The sequence below is a fragment of the Pelobates fuscus genome, chromosome 2 (genome assembly GCF_036172605.1).
Source record: "Pelobates fuscus isolate aPelFus1 chromosome 2, aPelFus1.pri, whole genome shotgun sequence".
Taxonomy (NCBI): domain Eukaryota; kingdom Metazoa; phylum Chordata; class Amphibia; order Anura; family Pelobatidae; genus Pelobates; species Pelobates fuscus.
Window position 1 is genome coordinate 223,078,168 of NC_086318.1, and position 21,711 is coordinate 223,099,878.

The window sequence follows — 21,711 nt, forward strand, 5'->3', positions numbered from 1 at the left end:
TACAATCTCAGATGAACAACACATGATATATTACACTGTGTCGTGATTTATTTAACAAAAATAAATCCAAAATGGAGAAGCCATGTGTGAGAAATTAAGAACACCCTTACTAAGAATTAAGAGGCTTAGTGGTAGAGACATATGCTGCTAATCAAATGCACTTGATTAATTGATCACCAGCCAGTGTGACCCTCTTTATATAAGCCAAAGTTTTAGCAGTTTGCTAGTCTGAAGCATTCATAAAGCCAAGGAGGAAAGGCATCAGCAGTGATCTTAGAGAAGAAAAAAGAGTTACATCTCAGACTCTCAGAATGTTAAATGTTAAAGTGCATGACAGTACAATTAGAAAAAGACTGAACGGGGGGCGGAGCCTAGCTTCCAGGCTGAGCAGACGTGCAGGACCCAAGCTCCTGACCAAAACTGCTGTTTTTGGGGGAAAACCCCCAGAAATCCGGCACGTTCACTTTCTGGAGGAGAATAAGCGAGGAGGGGATACCCGGGGGAACCCTTTGACACCCGAAGCATGCCCGACACTAGCTGGGAACCCTAAAAACCTGCTGAGGCCTACCAGGGATCGAAGCGTGGAGAGGCGGCCGCTCTCCTCACTAGAGACCAGGCTCACAGACACCTCAAACCTCCTCCTACCTCCTACCCCCCCCCCCCCTTTGGACCGGTGGGGGATATCCCGGTCCCTACTGGGGTAGCAAGCCTGCTCCTGGGAGACAAACAGAAGAATCTTGAAAGCCACACGGCTCATCCAAGATGGCCGCCGCAACGACATCTCAGCACAACCAAACAAGCCTATCAGGCCAGAATTGGAGAGAAAGCTTCGATGCCAGATTTGGGGCAATATGCCAGGCCTTCTGGGATCGTCTCGCTAAACGGCAACTCACACTATCCCCTCAAGTGCTGCAGACAGCCTGTGAAGCAGAATCGAATACCTGTGCCTCTTCTGGGACGAGGACCCAATTGGAGTTCCCTCCACGCCGCAGTCCAAATGCCCATGAAGAAGGCCGCAATCCAGGAGACCCGCGGGCCCACAACCCTCCCGCTCGGAACGGGCGGGCCCAGGGACTAAAGGCACTGGCTCCCCCTAAGGTCCGGAGCCGAAACCGCAGGGATCCGCTGCATTACGGGCTACCGACAACCCGCCTGACACACGCACAGCATCATCCGACAGGACCTAAGCCGGGGAGAAGAAACAACATACCCAACATGGAGATGGACTCTCTGTCACAGCCTGCACAAGGGGAATTCGGAAAACCCCTGACGGGCATCGGCTGAATAGGTCACTAAAGACTGAGCAACCCCTTCTGCTAGGGACACTTTGCAGGGGCCCATAGCATGGGGTGAAGACTTCAGGAAGAAGTTTCATCAAACCTACCACAGATCTGTACTTATGTCCCATTTATCTTCTTATATCCTGGGGTTCTCTCACCCACTGGCACATCGTGATTTGCTGCACACCGATCACACAGGAGCATCTCTACTTCATTTCTGCTCACCATTTATTTTATTACCGGTACAACAATGTATCATATTAGTGTGCTTTTGCTAGTGGGGTGGTATTCAACTACAACAGTCTGGTTATTAGCTGTGCCTGATAACCCCTGGCAGTATTTCATTCACAAGCTTGGTTCTAACCGTAAGTTTCATTTGCCAAGCCCAGTTCAGTTACCCTGCGTATCTTGTTATAATTGCAGCCACCAGGCTATTTGTTTTATTGTCTAGTCTAGCATGTTTTTTTATTTTTTTCTTTACATAAAATTGTGCAAGTCCTATATATGCCAAGCCAATATGTCACTGTTTATGAAACTAAATTGCTTGTCTCTGCTGTCGTGGCAGCATAAGCATGTCTGTACTTAATTGCACTACAAAAATAAAGAATTAAAAAAAAAAAAGAAAAGACTGAACAAGTATGGTTTGTTTGAAAAGGTTGCCAGGAGAAAGCCTCTTCTCTCTAAAAAGATGTCAGCACGGCTTAGGTTTGCAAAGTTGCAACTGAACAAACCACAAAACTTCTGGAAAAATGTCGTTTGAGGCCAAAGTTGAGATGTTTGGCCATAATTAACAGCGCCACATTTGGTAAAAACCAAACACCTCATACCACCTATTTTGCAGGTCATCTGTCCGACAGCTCAAACATGGCCGAAATTTGCTCATAGAACAGGACAATGATCCCAAGCACGCCAGCAATTCTACAACAGAATGGCTGGGGAAAAAAAGAATCAAGTTGTTGCAATGGCCCCATCAAAGTCCAGGCCTCAACCTGATTAAAATTCTGTGGTGGGACCTTTACTGAAGAAACGCTATGAAGAGAAGTGGGACAAACTTCCTCCACAACGTTGTGAGATACTAATAAGGTCATGCAGATGATAACTTCAATTTATTGCTGCTAAAGCTATTGAAATATAAGGTGTTCTTACTTTTTCACACATGGCTTCTTCATTTTACCTATATTTTTGTTAAATAAATCATCATGACATCTGAGGTTGTATTTACCTAATTTTAAGACCTGCAAAAAAAGATTATTGTTATTATGTCCTGATATGTAAAACCATAGAATTCAAAGACACTTCCTTTTTCCCATGATCGTAGACTGCCACAGATAATATATTTTGTAACCCCTGAAGTGTAGCACAGTAGTCTATCGTGCACACTAAATTAAGAGATGTAAAGAGACAGCAAAGGGTGGATCCAACAGCAAGAACCGAGACATGTGTGTGCACCAAGCAGCACATAATAGAACATTGTACAAAAACAATTCTACATAGCAAACCAATTTCTAAATGGGTCTCCCAGCTATCCCAATTTTGGTGGGACAGTATCTACTATAGGGTCCTGTCCCACCGCCAGGAGCTATACATGGGCAGCACAGCACAAGCGCATCATTAGACATGTTCACGCTGTCCAACCAAAACTAAGACTATACAGAGAACACTTTAGCAGCACTTTCTGTATGGACTTCTACATTGGCGGCTGGCCAATTGGACTGTCTATCAGCCTGACTAATGTGATGCCAGGCTGGCACATCCCCACAATGGGCAAGCCCGCCCCTATTCCTGACAGTAATGCATATTGTGTCACTGGAAATGGTCTTTAGAGCCCACCCACACCTTGATCCTATACCTCCCAATGTTGGGAGATATACATAACACTGGCTGCTTTGGCATATGCATTCCCAAACATAGATTTAGATGTTAAACTGTAACTAATATTCTATTTATTTTATGCGCTTTGTTTGATACCTTTTGGAAGTATTGCATGACAAAGCATACTGTACAATTACTTGAATATTTTAAAAACAACACTAATGAATATATAATAACAATTAATACTTAACTGGAAAACTTGTAAATGTACCAGATTTCCCTTTTTTGTATACATCTTTGGTCATTTAATTTGATAAACCTGCTTTCTAAATATATTTACAAATTATATTCCATAATACCAATAATGTTTTTCTGGGTGTGTGATTGCATTATTAGTGGAATTGTTAAACAGACCTAATATTTTAAGAATAGTCTTACCATACTCTCTTTATTATGCAGAAAATGGTTTATCTAAAGATTTTTTTCTATTAAAAATTAAAAAGCAATTTCAAGGTAGAACAGAACTGTCTTTACAGGCAATTCACATTAGTTATAAAGCTAAATTATCTTGCACTTGATAATTGCACAGCTGCTAGCATTTGCAACGGCCAGCAGCTAACATTACTAAACTATACTGCAACCAACATAGCGAGGAGGACCTGCAGCTACATCTGTTATATTGATCATGGATAGCTAGCACTGATAATGGTGATGTCCCTGTCCATGGTACTGAAATCACAGACAGAAAATCCAGGCCTCACTTCCACTAACCTACCACTTACCTACCTGTACATTCCTATACACACATATGGAGAGATACAGACGGAGAGGCGGCAAAAATATATATAACGGCACAATAAATATTAATGTTAGTAATAGTTCTGGAGACATCCTAATCATTTACAACAGAAGGTTGAGTGGCTTTTGAATGTCTCCAGAGCCCTCTACGGCAGTATTTTTCCCTGATAAGCACTGTTAGGTATTAAGGTGAATTAGGGTAAGGGCTACGGATAAAGTTAGGGATAATGCTAGGGTTTGGGCTAAAGCTGAGGCTTCTTTAAACAGCACTGGACCTACATTTCTCTGTTTTCCCAAGACTGGAAATAGTTATACTCTTCTGGCACCAAATGCTATTTGCAACTGCTGTCCTAAATTCTGCCTATATTCCTAAAACTGTTGAGAGAGAAGCTGAGTACATAGAATAGACCTGTCATTGTCTCTTAATCTCCTCTCCCGGCATATCTGCAATGGAGAAGGAGCTAAATGAATGATTACAGCGGCAATCATTTCTGTGTGTTCTAGTCCTACACTGACATTAGAGGCCCATACATAGCACAACGCCCGTCACAACATGCATTAAAGTTTTTATTACACTATGTGATGTCACTCAGCATGGGATTTGAAAACATGAGATTATTCCTGAGCAGCACCTGCTATCATTTTAATGTCCAGGACTATTACTCCCACTAATCTCATGATTTCCTGCAGCATTGTGATGTTTGTTCCAGTGCAGCCCTTACAGTAAAGTCATCCCCGTAACATATACACCATGTATTATGACTCGTTACTGTTCTGACTGGCATCTATTTAAGATGTCACTGCTATTTCATTTTGTGAATGAGGTGAATTGGTGAATTCAAATAGCAGCAGAAGCACCTTGAAATTTTTTTTTCACAAGTCACGGGCAGACCAAAATATGCATTGCCATGTTGTGCCCAAAATGAGGCCTCCCCCAAAAGAACCATAATTTATTCCCATTCGATATGGTGAATAGCTGCTCAAATGATTTCTCCATAGTGTAAAAGAGGATTCTATATACATAACACAATAAAACAATGACAAACAGTCTGTGGAAAATTAGAAATTAAATTACAGAATTACACCAGAATATTCAAGGATATAATCAGTGCATTGATCCAAGCAGAAATCTGACTGCCATTGTGAATATGGATTTTTTACCCCATTTTGTGGTAAAATTGTAAATCTCTTAAAATTGGTTTTTGGTTTTTTTATCTGGGTTTTTTAATTGGGTTTTTATCTTCTTTTGGAGCTTAAATTATATTTTTAGCCTCTGTAACTATGTAGCTATGTAGCAAACAACACAGAGTATTATGTGTAACGATGGACATTAGAGGAAATGCCTTGACCTCTTAAGTGGTAAATAAATAAAGCGTAATGTTTGGGCTGAAGACAATAAACTTCTGTTGTTCACACTCTGTTAAGGTTCTTTTCAAAAGTTAAAATATGGAATAAATAAGCAAAGAACAGATGTTTTTTTTTATTTTCTTAGTCATAAACTGTACAAGTTTTCTATCTGAAAAGCTTAAGCAGATGTACTCATGGGGCAGGCAAAGCAATTTCCTCAGGATTAAAGTTATTTGGGATACACAGAACACATTTCCGACGGGAGAGTGAGAATGTTATAAAGTGGCAAAAATATGTAACATTTAATCATGTCAGCCACAGGTGTTAGAACAGGGTATTTCGGATCACATTCCCTTGGAGGCAGAGATTAAGTAACTAAACACTTTATAAAACATTCTAAAATGCATTTAGAACACAGACACGCATAAACAGAGAGATGGACAGACAGACAGAGAAATACATAGATACATAGACCAACAGACAGGTAGGAGGACACGTTCCCGAAGGTCTCACTGCTCTAAGGGCTCTACCATGTAAGCACGAAAAAGCATTCATCGGCATTAAAAAGATGATGGTAGTCTTTCCAAGAGGAACCAGTGCATATGCAATGGGGTATGCTCTAAAGTGGGTTTGTATTGTTGTGGGTAAGAAGGATCAGTATGAAGGATTTAGAGTTTTTCGAGTAGAACAAAGTTTTACAGGAAGAGTTAAATAATCCAGACCTGTATGACAGCTCCAGAACATTTAAAGTTAAATTCTTACATGTTCACTTGTTGTTATTTACATTTAACATAATGCCTTAGATGTAAAGCAAATTTTTAAAAACATTGAGTTCTGTTTTGGCTCCACGGGCTAGAGTGTCCCTTTAACCTTAGTCCTGGGGTAAGGGAGGACAGAACAATCTACATGTGCCAGGAGTGATTAAAGACAGTGGGTAGGAGGTTGTTTATCTAGGACAAGTTATAGATTCTTCACGTTCCCATTGGACCAGTAGCTACCGCACTGTCTGCTACCCTGATTATTATGCCCTTGGCAGAGAAAGCAGAGACAAACATTTGCAAAGTGTGCATTGTACACTATTAGGTAAGGATTCAATAACATCCTAGGCCATGTTACGCTACATTAGTACATGACAGGAGATATCATTAACAGTTTGTACACATCTCCATATGCATGACACTTTATAAAACGACAAAGGGATTTACTAAACAATCACCTTCATTCAAAATATAATTTCCTAAACTAAAAAAAGCACAGTCAGTCTCGGAATAATGCTGGGAATTTGTCCCAATTATTTTGGACTTAATTATGTACATCAAATTTTAAATTCACTGTTTTTGTTCATAAATTGTTTAATCAAATAGAAGTAAAATATTTTAAGCCTTAAAACTCTCTTGCGAGCCAGTTTGTAACATTACCACTAACAAATGAACTGTCATGCAGTCACCTGATTGGGGAGATTCAAAGGATTAGCCCCCCCTTTTGGACTTTTAACTTAGCAACTTAATAAACTTAATAAGGTTTATTCCCCAATTTGTCTTTGTCCCAAGGGAAAAATACCAAAGTATTTTCGTTGCATGAATCACAATAAAATATTGCATTTGATCAAATCAAGCTAAGTTAATTTGACAATAAACTGGAAACAAAGTATTAAAAGTAATTTTATTTCGACCCCTCAATATTCCTTTTGGAGCTTGTATAAAGCAGACTAACAGATTTGAGGAGCAATTAGCTAATTTACTGTGATACAAAAATCTGACTGATTTCTTGCCGAGCATTGGGTCAGCTGATGTCTTATGACTCAAGAGTGACTATATATCTAATTATCAATTGCTCTATCTAAGCAAGCAAATGACACAGAATAAAGGATTTATATATAAAAGTAGATTTTTGCATTGCAGTTACCGTAATTAGATTTTTCTAATTCATGGATTTTCTTCATTTCCAAGTCATAGAAGAAGCAAACTGTAAATGTGTTATAGTGTATACTGTAGTCGAGTATATACAGTGAATTGTTTATGCTAAATTTTTGACTTTCTGATGGCTGAAGAATCTGAGACTGTACATCAAAATATATTGCAGTCACTATGTGCTCTCTGCAGAATTTGCCTGTCCTTGGGATAGGACAGGCAAATTCTGGGGTTTTGCTGCAAGTGTGGCTGACATGAATAATGAGTATTTTTGTAATATTTTTAATTAATTATTATTTTTTTAAATACTAAAGTTATATTGTAGACACCATGACTAGTGGTTATAGTGCCTATAGTCTGTATGCATCACTGCTAAATGTTCTATTTACTATTTAGCAGAGATTCATGGTCCCCAGCAGCCAGCAGACCAGTCTCTAATGGCAGTATGGAGGACCATATTGCATTACACCAATTCATACCTAAAGAATTCACACATAAAGAGCGCTCGCCCCTGTTTGGTGCTCAGCTATTTTGTTGTTTTGTTTGTTAAAGGCTGTGCTGCAAGCTGCCGGGGACTGAGTATGTCTACTTAATGTGGCGCAACTAGTAGTGATGTGGGACCCAATTTCTTTGGACACCAGGCACCATAACCACTTTAAACCATGTAAGTGGTTATGGTGTCTACAGTGTTCCTTTAACTATATGACACAATGGGTTTTAGACTCACTGCTGCCGTGTGCCAGAAGTTATCTATGCATCTCTCTTTAGTCCCTTGAAGCTGACTATACTCTGAGCTGATCATTTTTAGAGTCTGCTCCATGGACTGTAAGGGCACGGTGGGTACGTAGTACCGTCAGAGGATTAAATAAACTTTAACTCTTTGCTGCAAATTGAAATACTAAGGAGCTACTGAAGAATGTAAAAACATATTTGAAAAGAATGCAGAGATTTTGATTGACAATACATGGTTTGTGTACAGGTTTTATGATAGCAACTGTCAGGGGGAGATTGAAAATTGTGATTAATTTGAAAAACGGATAGATCTTAAGCTTGTAATTACAGGTACATTTCCTGTGGGCTTGGCTAGATAAAAAGCACATTAAACTGATTTATAGGATGGAAATTGGAGTGTCAGTGCTCCTTTAATCCATCCAATGTTAAAGTGGACATTATATAAAGGAAGAATTTCAAAAGTTTGGAAATTGCTCAACCATTTCTGACAAAGGCTGTAGTGACTGGCACACACATACTCATCCACTGGGGAAAGGCCACACCAGGAGCCAGACAGTCTAGCCAGGCTCATTGGTGATTAAACTCCAGCTTGTCACTATGATTTCACGAGAGCTGTTCATTCTGCACCTTTCAGATGTTGAGAGCAAGCTTTAAGTAGCAGTATTTTGCCAGAATTTAAATATAGTATTAATTTACTCTACTATGATTTATTTATGTTTTGATCACACATCCCTTAGTCATAGAGGCATCCTTAATTAATACAATAAGCAGTTTATTATTTAAAGAAAAAAACACCTCCTTAACTGGAAAAGAAACATTTATTTAACCACTTAATTGTAAGAGGAAATCAATTTTCTCGTAAAATATGGACATTTTGTGTTCATAAAGTGAGTACGGTTTGAACAGATGCCTTATCTACCTTATAACAAAAGATTGGTGAAAATGTATAGGCAAGACACTGGTATTACATCACTAATATCTACCAATGTAAATGACAAAATATTCATGATATGGCATTGGTATTTACACCAATATTATTTTTTGAGTAATATTTCTCTGTTTTAATTGTTTCTTAAAATGATGCTATGATTTGGGGATGCACACATCAATAATATATTGGTTGTTGTACATTATTCATATTAAAAATGAATATAGACATAATAATGTAATATGCATCCAATAATGTATATACTTTTTAATTATTATTTTTAGATTAGTGACTGTATCTTTCAGTTTCATGAACTCATAAGCCTTGCATGATTCAGCCTTGGTACTCTGACACTATGGAGATCAATCTTCATCTTGTGATCATCAAACATATGATACAGCTTTATGGAACCAATAAAGCCAACTATATAAACAGCTTTATTTATATAAAAATCTGCACCAGCATCAGATCAACTTCATGTAAAATGTGGAGAACATTGCTGGATTGTGCATTAATATACTGACAAAATGTCATCAAACATTTCTGTTTCGTAATTAAGGCCTTGATTTAATATGTTTGGATAAACCCTTCAGCTGATTTCATATTTTTGGATAATGTTTTAAAATAATTTTTCAATATTTTAAAATATTAAACAATATATAATATATATAAAAAAAATTAAATATGTTTTGAAATGTGAAAAAAATCAGTAGATACATAATGCTGAAAATATTTTTTTTCAAGCGAGGAAAAACTATTGTTGAAGAAATCTATTTCATCATTTTGCATGTTCTACTTGTGAATTGTACTCAGAGAAATAACAGTAGAGTGGGGTTAGCTCATTGTTATTTCTGTAATTAAAGGTACAACTGCTGCAAGACAAGTACTATTAATGACTAAATTAATTGCATACTGGACTTCAGTACATTCGGTATCAAACAAATTTAGTTTTTTCAGAATTTGGGGCAATTTATCTGAAATCCCAAACTCTGGAATGATATATGGATGAATTACGATACAAACAAAATTATCATTGGACGAAACCATTTCATTTGTTTTGCAATTCGGAGTTCTGTGACGCCACAAAAACAAATCTATATGTGCCTATTAAATATTTAATAAATAGATAGTACATCGATACATCTACATATATGTTGCAAAAATGTTATACATTTTGCAATACATTGATTGGCCAATTTTGGTGCCATTCTGGTTCGTCTATATTGTATTTGGTGACAAGATGACATATATGAAATTTGTCTGAACTGAACAAAACCCAAGTTGCCCAAAACTATTTTTTATTTTTTTTCAGAAAAACCAAATTCTTCCACCATGCATAAGTCTGTTGTAAACCACTGGCTGTTGTTGGTGTGTTTTGTTACATGGTCTAAGGAAATTAGAACCAAAATATTGAATATAAATATAAAATATATAATTTGATTTCTGATAAAAAAAAAAATATTTTGTTATTTGTAGCTGACTTTGTAAGATTTTTTTTTTTTTACATATGTACATATACATATATGTATACCATCTTAAAATGTCTACTGCAGTCATCTCATCTTTGATCATGAGGTGCTGCCATTTTTAATTGTCTTCGGTTGAAAGAGTGCTTCCCTGAGTGAAGATAGCTTGATTCACATTGCAATGAACTTAGCAGTTGTAGCCGACTGTACACACTGATCCAGCATCTGATGAGCAACTACTGTATACATGACAGGCAACAACTGCTAATGTTATCAAGCCAGGCAAAGCAGAGTGACTTTTGGTCAGATATGTGATCATGGCCAAAAATCAATAAATGTATTTACTTACACCATTAACAAAACATTTATTTGATAGGGGAAGCTTACTTGATAAGGGTAGAGGGTCACACCATTGGTTCTTGATAAAGACCATGTACCATCAAGGTACTGATGAGCTTGTATAGCCACAGAGTTCAAAACGTTGCCATTGCTAGGGCTTGTGGCCATTTGAATGCTGACCTTGGCTTGGTGTGAAGGGGATCCATTTTTCTTATCTTGACCATTGGCTATGCCCAAGCTGTTAGGTTTTCCTGCATGCTTATTTGCAACAAAGCCAGGATAGCTAGATGTGGTGTATGGATTTGGCATGTACACCCAATCTCTTGGTTGAAGGTTTCCCATGTGCCTCTGTCCTACCAAAGCTGGCATGTTAGAATGCCCTGGTGGAGATCCCGGAGAAGCTGCTTCATAGTGCTCAACATTGGCTGACTGTTCCAGGGACGTAACCATCTGAATGGCTTCCTGCTTGAGCTGGTTTAAATGTGTAGCACATATGTCACATCGGTTGTCTCTGTCATTCCAAGACTTTCGGATGGTGTTGGGTACTTGCAACTTGTCGTGTATCACAGTCGTCAGGGATGGATCCTGAAAACAGAGAAAGCAAATGAATTAGATTTTTAAAACATACTTTTGTATTGGTAAACTAGATATATATATATACTTTTAGAATACCTCCAAAGACAAACAAATTATCTAAGTCATCTATGCTTTCAGTGCAGCTACTCTAGCTTTACATTTTAAATTCCCTTTAGTAAATAACCCTGAGAGTCTTCCTGTGCCTTGGGTACTTGTGTCTACAGTTTGCATCAGATGTGTGTCTCTCTTCTTTTTTTCTTTGTCTTTGTGTCTCTTAAGACGAAACATTTCCCATTCTTCCCTTTAAAAGAGATACAGCAGGGGAGCAAGCAGAGTATGATGCCTACAAGCTTCTAATTACATCTGTCATATGCCAGGTTGTTAAAAAAATATCTGTTGCAATGTCATCATTAAAACACTTACATACAATAGCATTACATTTTCATTTACCAAAATGGCATCGTATTTGTTCATCTAGGCACTCAGCATAATGCATTTTTCTTCTTTATTTATATATTTATATACACTAATATTTCATTGTTCTTCTTTTACATAACATAGAGGGATATTATTTTCTATGCCATAATTTTCTAGGACGACTTTTTCATTTCTCAGTAGCTCATAGAGTGTATTTTAATCAAGTTTAAATGGAATACCCACACAGCAAGCAGTCCTATATTACGGAATCAGTAGAATTAAATTCAACAGATCCACATCGAGCCAGCACTACTTAAGTCAGTTGTGACCTGAAGAGACCAATTTTCTATTAAATTGTTATTCTCATTACACACATTTCTCCAAAAACATAGACCCTCTGACAATACATAATTTATGAACTTGATTCAATTGATGAGATTTATGTCTATATACTTTACCAGTGTTATGAATGGGGCTACTTCTATTTGACTTAGAAAGTCAACATTCAGCAAAGGTTATGTTTGCTTAATAAATGAAAATTTCAACATTCTATTCTTTTAAAGTTTTTATTAGTGGTATGTCATCTTTCTTTTTCTTTTTTTCTGACATTACTATGCAATCAGTTAAGCTTTTCTGTGAATGTCAGGAGAGATTGCATGGCACACATGTAAACGTAATAATGCTCTTCAACTCGTACTACTGCCAGGTTGGCCCCAAAACTAGCAGGTCATTGGCTTGGCATCACCCCGTGGAAGACCATTAATTTGCCAGCTGAAACTAGAGCCCTATATGGAAGCTGATAACTAGGAATCAGGATGTTGGCTTGTGATACAGACAAAAGCAACCTGCATCTGTCTAGCAAACAAAGAATCACTGTGTCAACCATTGCTAATCCCAAGCAAAGCAAACTCTGGTCTGGCTTACACACTAATCAGGGTTTCATAACTACATCTGGTAGCAAACTTAAAAAACAGCAGTGTTGCCTACTTGACCATATGTAAAATCATGGCTCTGGACAGTATATGTAGCATTTTATTCATATACACTATGCTCGCTAGAGCCTTACAAGATTGATGACTGTGTTTTCACAAATAGATGGGTTGAGAAATGCTAAGTGTTGATTGAAGCATGCAAGAACTCAAGGAAAGGTGAATATAGCCCAGGTGTTCCTTTCTATTCTATTCTATGGGGAATATTGACTAAACCATGGAATTCATGTAATAAAAAATAGAAGTGAACTGTGAAATGGACACAGTGAATAAGCTAAACGTCCCTGTTTTACCATTTCCAGCATACAGGATATTTGGATGGCGAAGCTTAATATATAGGAATAAACATGTAGAACATTTGGCTTTTATTAACTTTTTTTATCATTGTCCATGTGCCAAACATTGGTAGTGCATCATTTCTCATATCCTTCTTAGGTTCGTATTGCGCCCCTTCATGATATGTAACAATACTTTGAGTTGTTAGTGATTTGAAGCTTTTTAGACAACCTTCTGTATATTGGCAGCAAAGAAACGAATGTGCATCAATTATTGAAACATTTTTTTTAAAAGGAAATCTGAAAACAACATAATAGCTATGTTTCCAGGATCACCCTGTGGCCCTGCCAGGGTAAATATTCAAACTATTTGCTAACAGTTTGACAACTTACCTAAGTCTGCCATGCACCAGTCACAGCATGCAGCAGAACCAGACGCTTCTGCATAGAGCTTCTGTGAGCTCCCCGGAGGTAAGTGCTGCATTGGCTGACAGTGCCTGCTGAGCTCTCTAAGCCAATGAGCTAAGCCAACACCAGACTAGATCAGAGAAGATCTTATCTCTACTGGAAGAGCTGACCGGTGCCTGACGATAAGTTGTCAAACCATTAGCAAATGGTTTGACTACTTACCCTGGTGCACTCCTGGCAACATAACTACTAGGCACACTGGAAATTGTTATCTCTTTGAAATGCACCTTGGTCCAAGAAAGGTTGAGAACCACTAACCCAGATTAAACATCCTTTATAATTGTATTTATTTATTATTTATTTTGGTATGCCTGAAATTTGAGTGTGTACATTGCCATGATGCACGATAATGTATATTTACATATATCACTACATATATCATTATTATTATAATATCAATTTAAAAGATATTATTTGTAAATCACATACCAAGAACAGCTTTGCATTATCTTCATTAGACTTGATTGCTCCCTCTAATTCCTTCCACTACCTGTTAACTTTGGTTTACAGTTAAATTAATTTTAGGTATATTTTTAAAGGGACACTATAATCACCAGAACAACTACAGCTTATTGAATTTGTTCTGGTGAGTGGAATCCTTACCTTTAGGCTTTTTGCTGTAAACACTGTCTTTTCAGAGAAAATGCAGTGTTTACATTACAGCCTAGTGATAACTTCACTGGCCACTCCTCAGATGGCTGTTAGAGATCCTTCCTGGGTCAGGGCTGCCTAAAATGCATCCGAATATTCAGTATCTCCTTCCTCTGCATGCAGACACTGAACTTTTCTTAATAAAGATTCATTGATTCAATTCATCTCTATGAGGAGATGCTGATTTGCCAGGGTTGTGTTTGAATTGTGCTGGCTCTGCCCCTGATCTGCCTCCTTGTCAGTCTCAGCCAATCCTATGGGGAAGCACTGTGATTGGATCAGACTACCACTTCTGATGATGTCAGCAGACTGCTTGTTTTTCTGAGGCAAACAGCATGCAGAGTTACAGCTTCAGGCTTGAATACGGTAAGATTTTGCTATATTTATGGAGGCATGAGGGGCCCATGGGGGCTAGATGGTGGTGTTAACACTATAGGGTCAGGAATACATGTTCGTGTTCCTGACACTATAGTGATCCTTTAACTATTTGGGATCATTATCTAAACTAATATTATCTAAACTAATATTTGGCACAGGAATTTCACATTTTAAGCCAAAACATTGAAAATGGAAATATTTTGTTTCCATATTCTTTAATTTGGACTACAACAGAAACAGCAAATATAGAAATTGGTATAGTATGATGCTTTGGGTATAAAACTAGTAAAATACAGAGAACTAATTAATTAAAGAATGGACATTAGCTATGTATGCATATCACACAACTATACAAATAAAGATCAATGCTGTTAGGGTAATACAGAATTCTAAGCACTATGAATTTCAGTGGTGGCAAGCAGTGGTTATGGAAATGGCTTTATATAAAAGTATCTTCATACAAATGATTCCAGTAATATACACGTATCTAATGCATTACCCTGGCATGCATTTGTATTTCTTTTAGACACAATTATCACACATCTACCCTGTGCAATTTCCTTTGAATGTAATCTGTCAGCAATTAGTTAGCAGACAGTGAAAGATGATCTACAGCAACTCCAGCAGACTGCATGACAGAGGACATCTCTCATTGAGCTGCGTGGAACCAACTCTTACTGTGGTATGGTCAAGGCAGACCTTTCTAAAAGAAGGTAAACATCTCAGAATTTATCTTAGTAAAAATAGCATTGGTCCATTTCGAATTAGGAAGATTTAAAGGAAGTGCAACATTTTCTAACATTTATATTAATAGGGAGGAAGTACATTGCAACTTCTTAAATAAATTTCTAACTTCTTTGTTTATTGTAATGCTAGATGTCATGCTAGCACTATTTATTTTTATTTGTACTGTTCGGCACAGAGGTGATATGGCTAACATATTTTTTGTGATTACACGAGGTTGGATTGGATGACAGATATTTGGCATTATTAACTGTTCTTGTTAAATTTTGCTATAATTCCTTGTCCCTTCCAGCCTTACGGTCAAAAAATCTTCTAACCAAACCTTCCTGACTATTAAATTATCGTAAGATTGCAATGCCTAGCTTGCAAAAAAAAAAAATCAATGCATCTATTCAATGCCAAGGCAAGGACAAGGAACTTCCATTCCTCCCTCACTCCCCCCTTGCTTTTCAAATCTCTGCCATGTGGAACAGGGAGACACTTAATGAATACAGGACTCAAACAGCAGGATATAAGTGTCTGTCCATTGCTAATCAGTAAGTTTAGTCTAACCTGACCTCCCTACTGGGATGTCAGTCAGTGAATAGGTTAAGTGTTGACAGTCTTCAACCTCTTGACTTGTGTGGTCTACGAAGGTTTAAGATTACATATTTCTATAAATATTATTCAAGAGACTCCAACAACTACAGCAGGAAAGAGGAAAATGTAAGGATAGTCTGTACTAGCATATTCAGCAACCTTAGCATTGTCCCCATATCAAGGAGACTAGGCTACTAAAGTTACAGGTGAGTTGAAAGAACTAGGGAATAGGAAGGCTGAATGTCCTTTTAATACATGGTAGCTCTTATCTGATAAGTGACTGTAGACTTATAGACTACTAGGCCAGTGCATAAAACAGAACATGATCACTGGGTCTCGGCGATGTTTGTATAGCAGACAATCAATTATTCAACTATAGTGTGTATTTACTGGCAGACATTGCTACAGTTCATTTAGGAAACATATAACTAGAGTGGAAGCAAGTTCAAGGTAAGGGGAGTAATTTCCTTTTGCACATTTCACTTCCTACTCAAAAATGTCACGAAGTGGCTATGTGCAATACAAAATATTTCGCTTTTTTTCTTCAGTTGTTTGTTAACAAATGTGGTTTAATCACTCAGCATCAGATTGTAGTGAAGTGAAAACTGAATTGCAAAATATTGGACAACAAAATTAACAAACAAAAAAAGTTATGATTACATAATTATCCCCTTCAGGACGGAGTCAATAGTGCACGTTCTGATCAAAACAAAACGTAAACAAAAACTGGAATTTGCGCTATATGTCTGTTCACCCGTAGTTCCCCTCTTTCATATTATATGCACCCACACTTATTATATATCATTTTGTTCAGGGGAAACAGGGCTTTAATTTCTCATGAACTATTCATATATGGAACATAATTTATTATGAATAAAATAAAAAGAACTGTGAGAAATTAAGATTTTTTTTTTAAATTGTTGCTCCGCCTGACATTTTAGCTGTAAATGTCATAATACTGTTCACTTTTACTGCAATAAAATGCACAGGTTTGTATTCAGCAAAGTCTCACGAGTACAGCAGTACCCCCCCATTAACCGATTTTACGGTGTTTCGGAACGTTTTAGGGTAAAATATAGCACATTCCATTTTTCCGGGTTTTTTTCACATTTACATTTTCCAGATTAGTAATGCTACCTTTGAGCTTGTGTGGTAGCCCAGGAATGAGAATTACCCCCATGATGGCATACCATGGGGACGGCATAGAACGCCATAACGGCGTTAAGGGGTTAAATAGCCAAGTAAAATATTTTTTTCCAAATATTTTTGCTTACATTTTAGAATCCATTTTCAACTTATTAAAATTCAGTGTTCAGTAAATAAACATTTATATGTAATATTCCCATGCCCCCAAACAGTTACCTCAATGATAGGTCAGGTTTTCGAATTCTGAACTGCACAGTGACATAGTTATTCATTAAAGTGTGCATTGTTGGGAATTCAAAGTGGATTCAACTTTTTAGGCCAAAATATCTGATTTGGGAAAATAGATATCGGCTATTTGAAACTACAAGTTGAAATGCACTTTGAATTGTAGACACTTCTCACTGTCACAGGTATGAAAGTCGAATGCCCTGGTCGAGGTAGAAAAAATAATCATTGATTACCAGGGGCTATTGTTCTCATGTTAATTTCTGGATTATCTAATACAGCTTGCAAGTTAGATAGAATGTAAATCAGATTTCAGCCTATCTGGATGTAACTGAATGGCTAAATACAGAACCAAGTTATAAAAATACACATCAGATTGCTCATATGGTATGATAATTAGAGCGAATAGGCAGCTGTATATCTGCAAATTCTTTACAACCAAATTTCTTTAATTGGGGTAGACTGAATTTGTTAATTGCATTAGACAGTTACTAATTTGAATAGAAGCTATCATTACAAAATCAGTCATTAGTAGCCTTTTTCTAACTATCCCCATGGCACAGAGGTCCTCTGTAACCCAATAACAAAGACCAGAGACACACACAATATTGATGAGAGGAGACACACAAGTGGGTGCGGGATGCAGGACAGACAAACACGGCGTGAGGGGTATAGGGCAAGAATAGGCAACCTTCGGCACTCCAGATGTTTTGGACTACACCTTCCAAGATGCTTTGCCAGCATTATGGGTGTAAGAGCATTATGGGGGATGTAGTCCACAACATCTTGAGTGCCGAAGGTTGCCTATCCCTGGTATAGGGAAACACATGACCTGTGTGCCAGAACCATAGATACATCTCAAGAGAGAATCATCAACATTCTGGAATAGTGAAGGGGGGTCTGCAACTTACATCAATTTCCACTATTTTTCAATTGAAAAAAAAATAACTCCAAATATTACAAGTGTACTTTTTTGTGTCATAACAGAAGAAGGAAACATTTCAACCCATACAGGTCTTCATCAATATTGAGAAAGAGTCATGTTTGCTTATTGTTTCCAATAACAGGAAAATGGATGAATTAAGGACTGCAGAACATCCCCAGGATTGAACAACGGACAGATTAGTACATTTTTACTTCTAACAATAATTTATAAAAAGATCATCTACCATATATATCATGTCACATAAGATAAAGTAAAGTGTGTATTATGGAGACATTCATTAACCACTTCTGATTTCAACTGTATTATTCTCCTATAATTCATGCCTTTCCTTTGTGTATCCTCTTTCTGTTTTGCCTAGCTCCTTCCTTCCCAATCAGAGGTACACATGGTCTAAATTGTGTTCAGTATTGAAAAACATACTTTTTGCATACACCACAAAACACCAATGATACTTCTAGTAGAACATCATCTACCAACCTACCTAGCATACGATAGCACTGCAAATATTTAGAGTTATTTACCAAGGAATTGTGGAGAATTGTGGAGAACAAAGATTTGCACATTCGTTGTAAAAAGGGCACTTTAAGCACCAAAACTGTTCAGCTTAATGAAGAGGTTTTGATGCAAAGTCACTGTCCCTAATATAATAACACTGTGTAATGTAGGATATAATAATACAGTATAATGTATAATATAATAACACAGTATAATGTATAATATAATAATACAGTATAATGTATAATATAATAACACAGTATAATGTATAAAATGATAACACTATATAATGAACCTACAGATTATAAAACATCTTCTCTACAGACTACTTTCATTGGTATCTCCATGACACATTTTATACCCATTAGTCTCCAACAGACAATCACCACTCACCTGACACAATTGTGAGAAACATCTTAATACACTGTTACGCAGATGTCACACTAGTGTGCCCCATACAGTTTCCAGACAATTATCTAGATTATCACTGCTGTTTGAAGTGTTAGGGGAGAGATTCTACTCTGCCCACCAACATAGCATTCAGACTAGCAGCAGCCATATGCCCAGACAGATTAATAGAAAGTGGTTTCTCCAATTTAAGCATGTGTCTTGAAATGATTTCATATATAGAAGACAAGTCTAATAAAATATAACATTGCCAGTTAATCAATAAAATCAATAAACCAACCATATGTGAGCGAAAATTGGGCAAATAAATAAAGCCCGGACTCTGTATTTTCAGAGAATTCTTCACCTATTTTGCTCACTACTAACTTCCTGTGTGAATGTAAAAACAAATTAGCACAATGTTTATTTAAAATTTGGAACTCGTTAAAAAAACTGTTAAAACTGTTAACTGTAAAAACAGTAATTGTGCGTTTATATAAACAAGAAAAATACTAGTTTCATTTATTCATTAATCCTTTGTAGGAATATTGATAAAGAAAAGGTTTTAGAGAATATACAGCATCTGCCATCTTCAGCTTAATCTCTAAGTTCAACAAAAATATTTTTTTTTGACATTACAGTAGGGGTGACAGAATTAGATATATAAAGATGTTCAAACACCCTACCTAGGAGTTTTATAATGCATCTAGTAGCATTTGTGAGAATGGCGGTGCCTAAAACGCCAACAAAAGGTAAAAATAATGTTTTTTCTTTCAGGTATGTCCACACACAGTAAGTACAGTTACACAAAGTATTGTTACTATATTATTATTATTATATTATTTATAGAGCGCCATCAAATTCCGCAGCGCTTTACAATGGGTGGACGAACAGACATGTAGTTGTAACCAGACAAGTTGGACACACAGGAACAGAGGGGTTGAGGGCCCTGCTAAATGAGCGTACATGCTAGAGGGAGTGGGGTAAAATGACACAAAAGGTAAGGATAGTATTAGACTAGTGACAGTTGCAGAAGAGGAATCAGTTGGGAGCTAGTAAGAGTTTAATTGATACGCTTTTATGAAGAAGTGGGTTTTTAATGATTTTTTGAAGTGGAGACTGGGTGAGCATCTAACGGAGGAGGGAAGCGAGTTCCACAGGAACGGTGCAGCCCTCAAGAAGTCTTGAAGGCGAGCATCAGAGGTGGGCGTACGGACAGAAGATAGACGTAAGTCTTCAGCAGATCGTAAGGGCCTAGACGGGACATACTTGTGTATAAGGGAGGATAGATAGGTGGGAGCAGCATTCTGTAGACATTTGAAAGCAAGAACCAGAATTTTAAATTGAGCTCTATATTTTATAGGAAGCCAATGTAGGGTCTGACAGAAGGGTGAGGCATGGGAGGTGCGGGCGGACAGGAAGATGAGCGTCGCCGCCGCATTCATTATGGACTGTAACGGCGCAAGTTGGGAGCACGTAAGACCACTGAGAAGCTGATTACAGTAGTCAAGGCGAGAAAGTACAGTGGAATGTACCAACACCTTAGTCACATCTGGCGTTAAGTAGGGGCGGATGCGCGCAATGTTTTTGAGATGGAAATGACAGGATTTGGCGATAGAGTGAACATGAGGCTTGAAGGAGAGGTCGGAGTCAAAGAGAACACCTAGGCAACGAGCCTGCGTGGTGGAGCTGATGGTAGCACCATTGACTTGGAGGGAGACAGACACAGGAATAACAACACTTGAGGGAGGAAAGACCAGAATTTCAGTTTTGGTCAAGTTTAGTTTAAGGAAGTGGGCAGCCATCCAGTTAGAAACAGCAGAGAGGCAGTCAGAGACACTAGTCAAGATGGACGGGGAGAGATCAGGAGTGGACCGGTAGATTTGCGTGTCATCTGCATAGAAATGATATTGGAAGCCAAAAGAGCTAATGAGTTTACCAAGGGAGGCAGTATAGATGGAGAACAGTAGGGGACCAAGGACTGAACCTTGAGGGACACCAACAGAGAGGAGTTGGGGAGAAGAAGCAGAGCCAGAGAAAGAAACACTGAAAGAGCGCTGGGAGAGGTATATATAAAAGTTTAGTATATAATTAATATATTATGAAAATGTTTACAAATAAGTTGTAGTATATTTGTATTTGATATACATTATCTCTTCAAATCCCTAGATAGTAAGATCATTAGAACAGGGTCCTCATCAAACGATTGTTCCTGTCAAAATTCAGGGTAATTTGTTTAATTTGTTGTTACATTTTCCACTTTATATTATTTTAAGGAGCTGCAGAATACGCTAGTGCTATATAAGTGCAAAAAATTATAATAATAAAAATGTTAATTTAAGATGGGGGCGGAGCCTGACTGCCGAGCAGGGTAGACGTGCTGTACATCAGCTCCTGCAAGAAAAGGCGATATTGGGGATAAATACCCCAAACACCAACTCACCCACAAGTCAGAGGACACAAGACGAGCTGGGAAAACCCGGGGGCATCAAAGTAAACCCACAAGCGAGACTCTCAATGCCCGGGATCCCACGCAAAGCACACGGGGCCTACATGCGGCCGAGCCAGGGAGAGACGGCCGCTCTCCTGGATGGTAACACCGCACACACGACCTTCAGTGCACTCACTTTCCTCCCCCACCCCCCTTTGGGCCGGCGGGGGTCATCCCGGCCCGCACTCGATATCCAAAAGAACCAGCAGAGACAGCAGCACAAACCTGATCCAGATACACAAGACCGCAACCCCCTACAAAGCACACCTAAAATGGCGGCTGGCAGCGGGACATGCACAATGACCACGCGGCCGACACAGCTGCAATGGAGT

At 38.0% G+C, this 21,711-nt stretch overlaps 1 protein-coding gene across 2 annotated transcripts in view; it reads right to left on the reverse strand.

The window, feature by feature from the left end:
* Positions 1 to 21,711, reverse strand: part of KIF26B (kinesin family member 26B) — a 347,114-nt gene that overhangs the window by 231,442 nt on the left and 93,961 nt on the right. Inside the window, exon 3 of one of the 2 annotated variants that reach the window (XM_063443207.1) lies at positions 10,793 to 11,197. In XM_063443207.1, the coding sequence (XP_063299277.1) occupies positions 10,793 to 11,197 (405 nt within the window). Of the gene's footprint in view, positions 1 to 10,660; positions 11,198 to 21,711 lie in introns of both variants that reach the window. The other variant, XM_063443206.1, reaches the window with a different exon arrangement.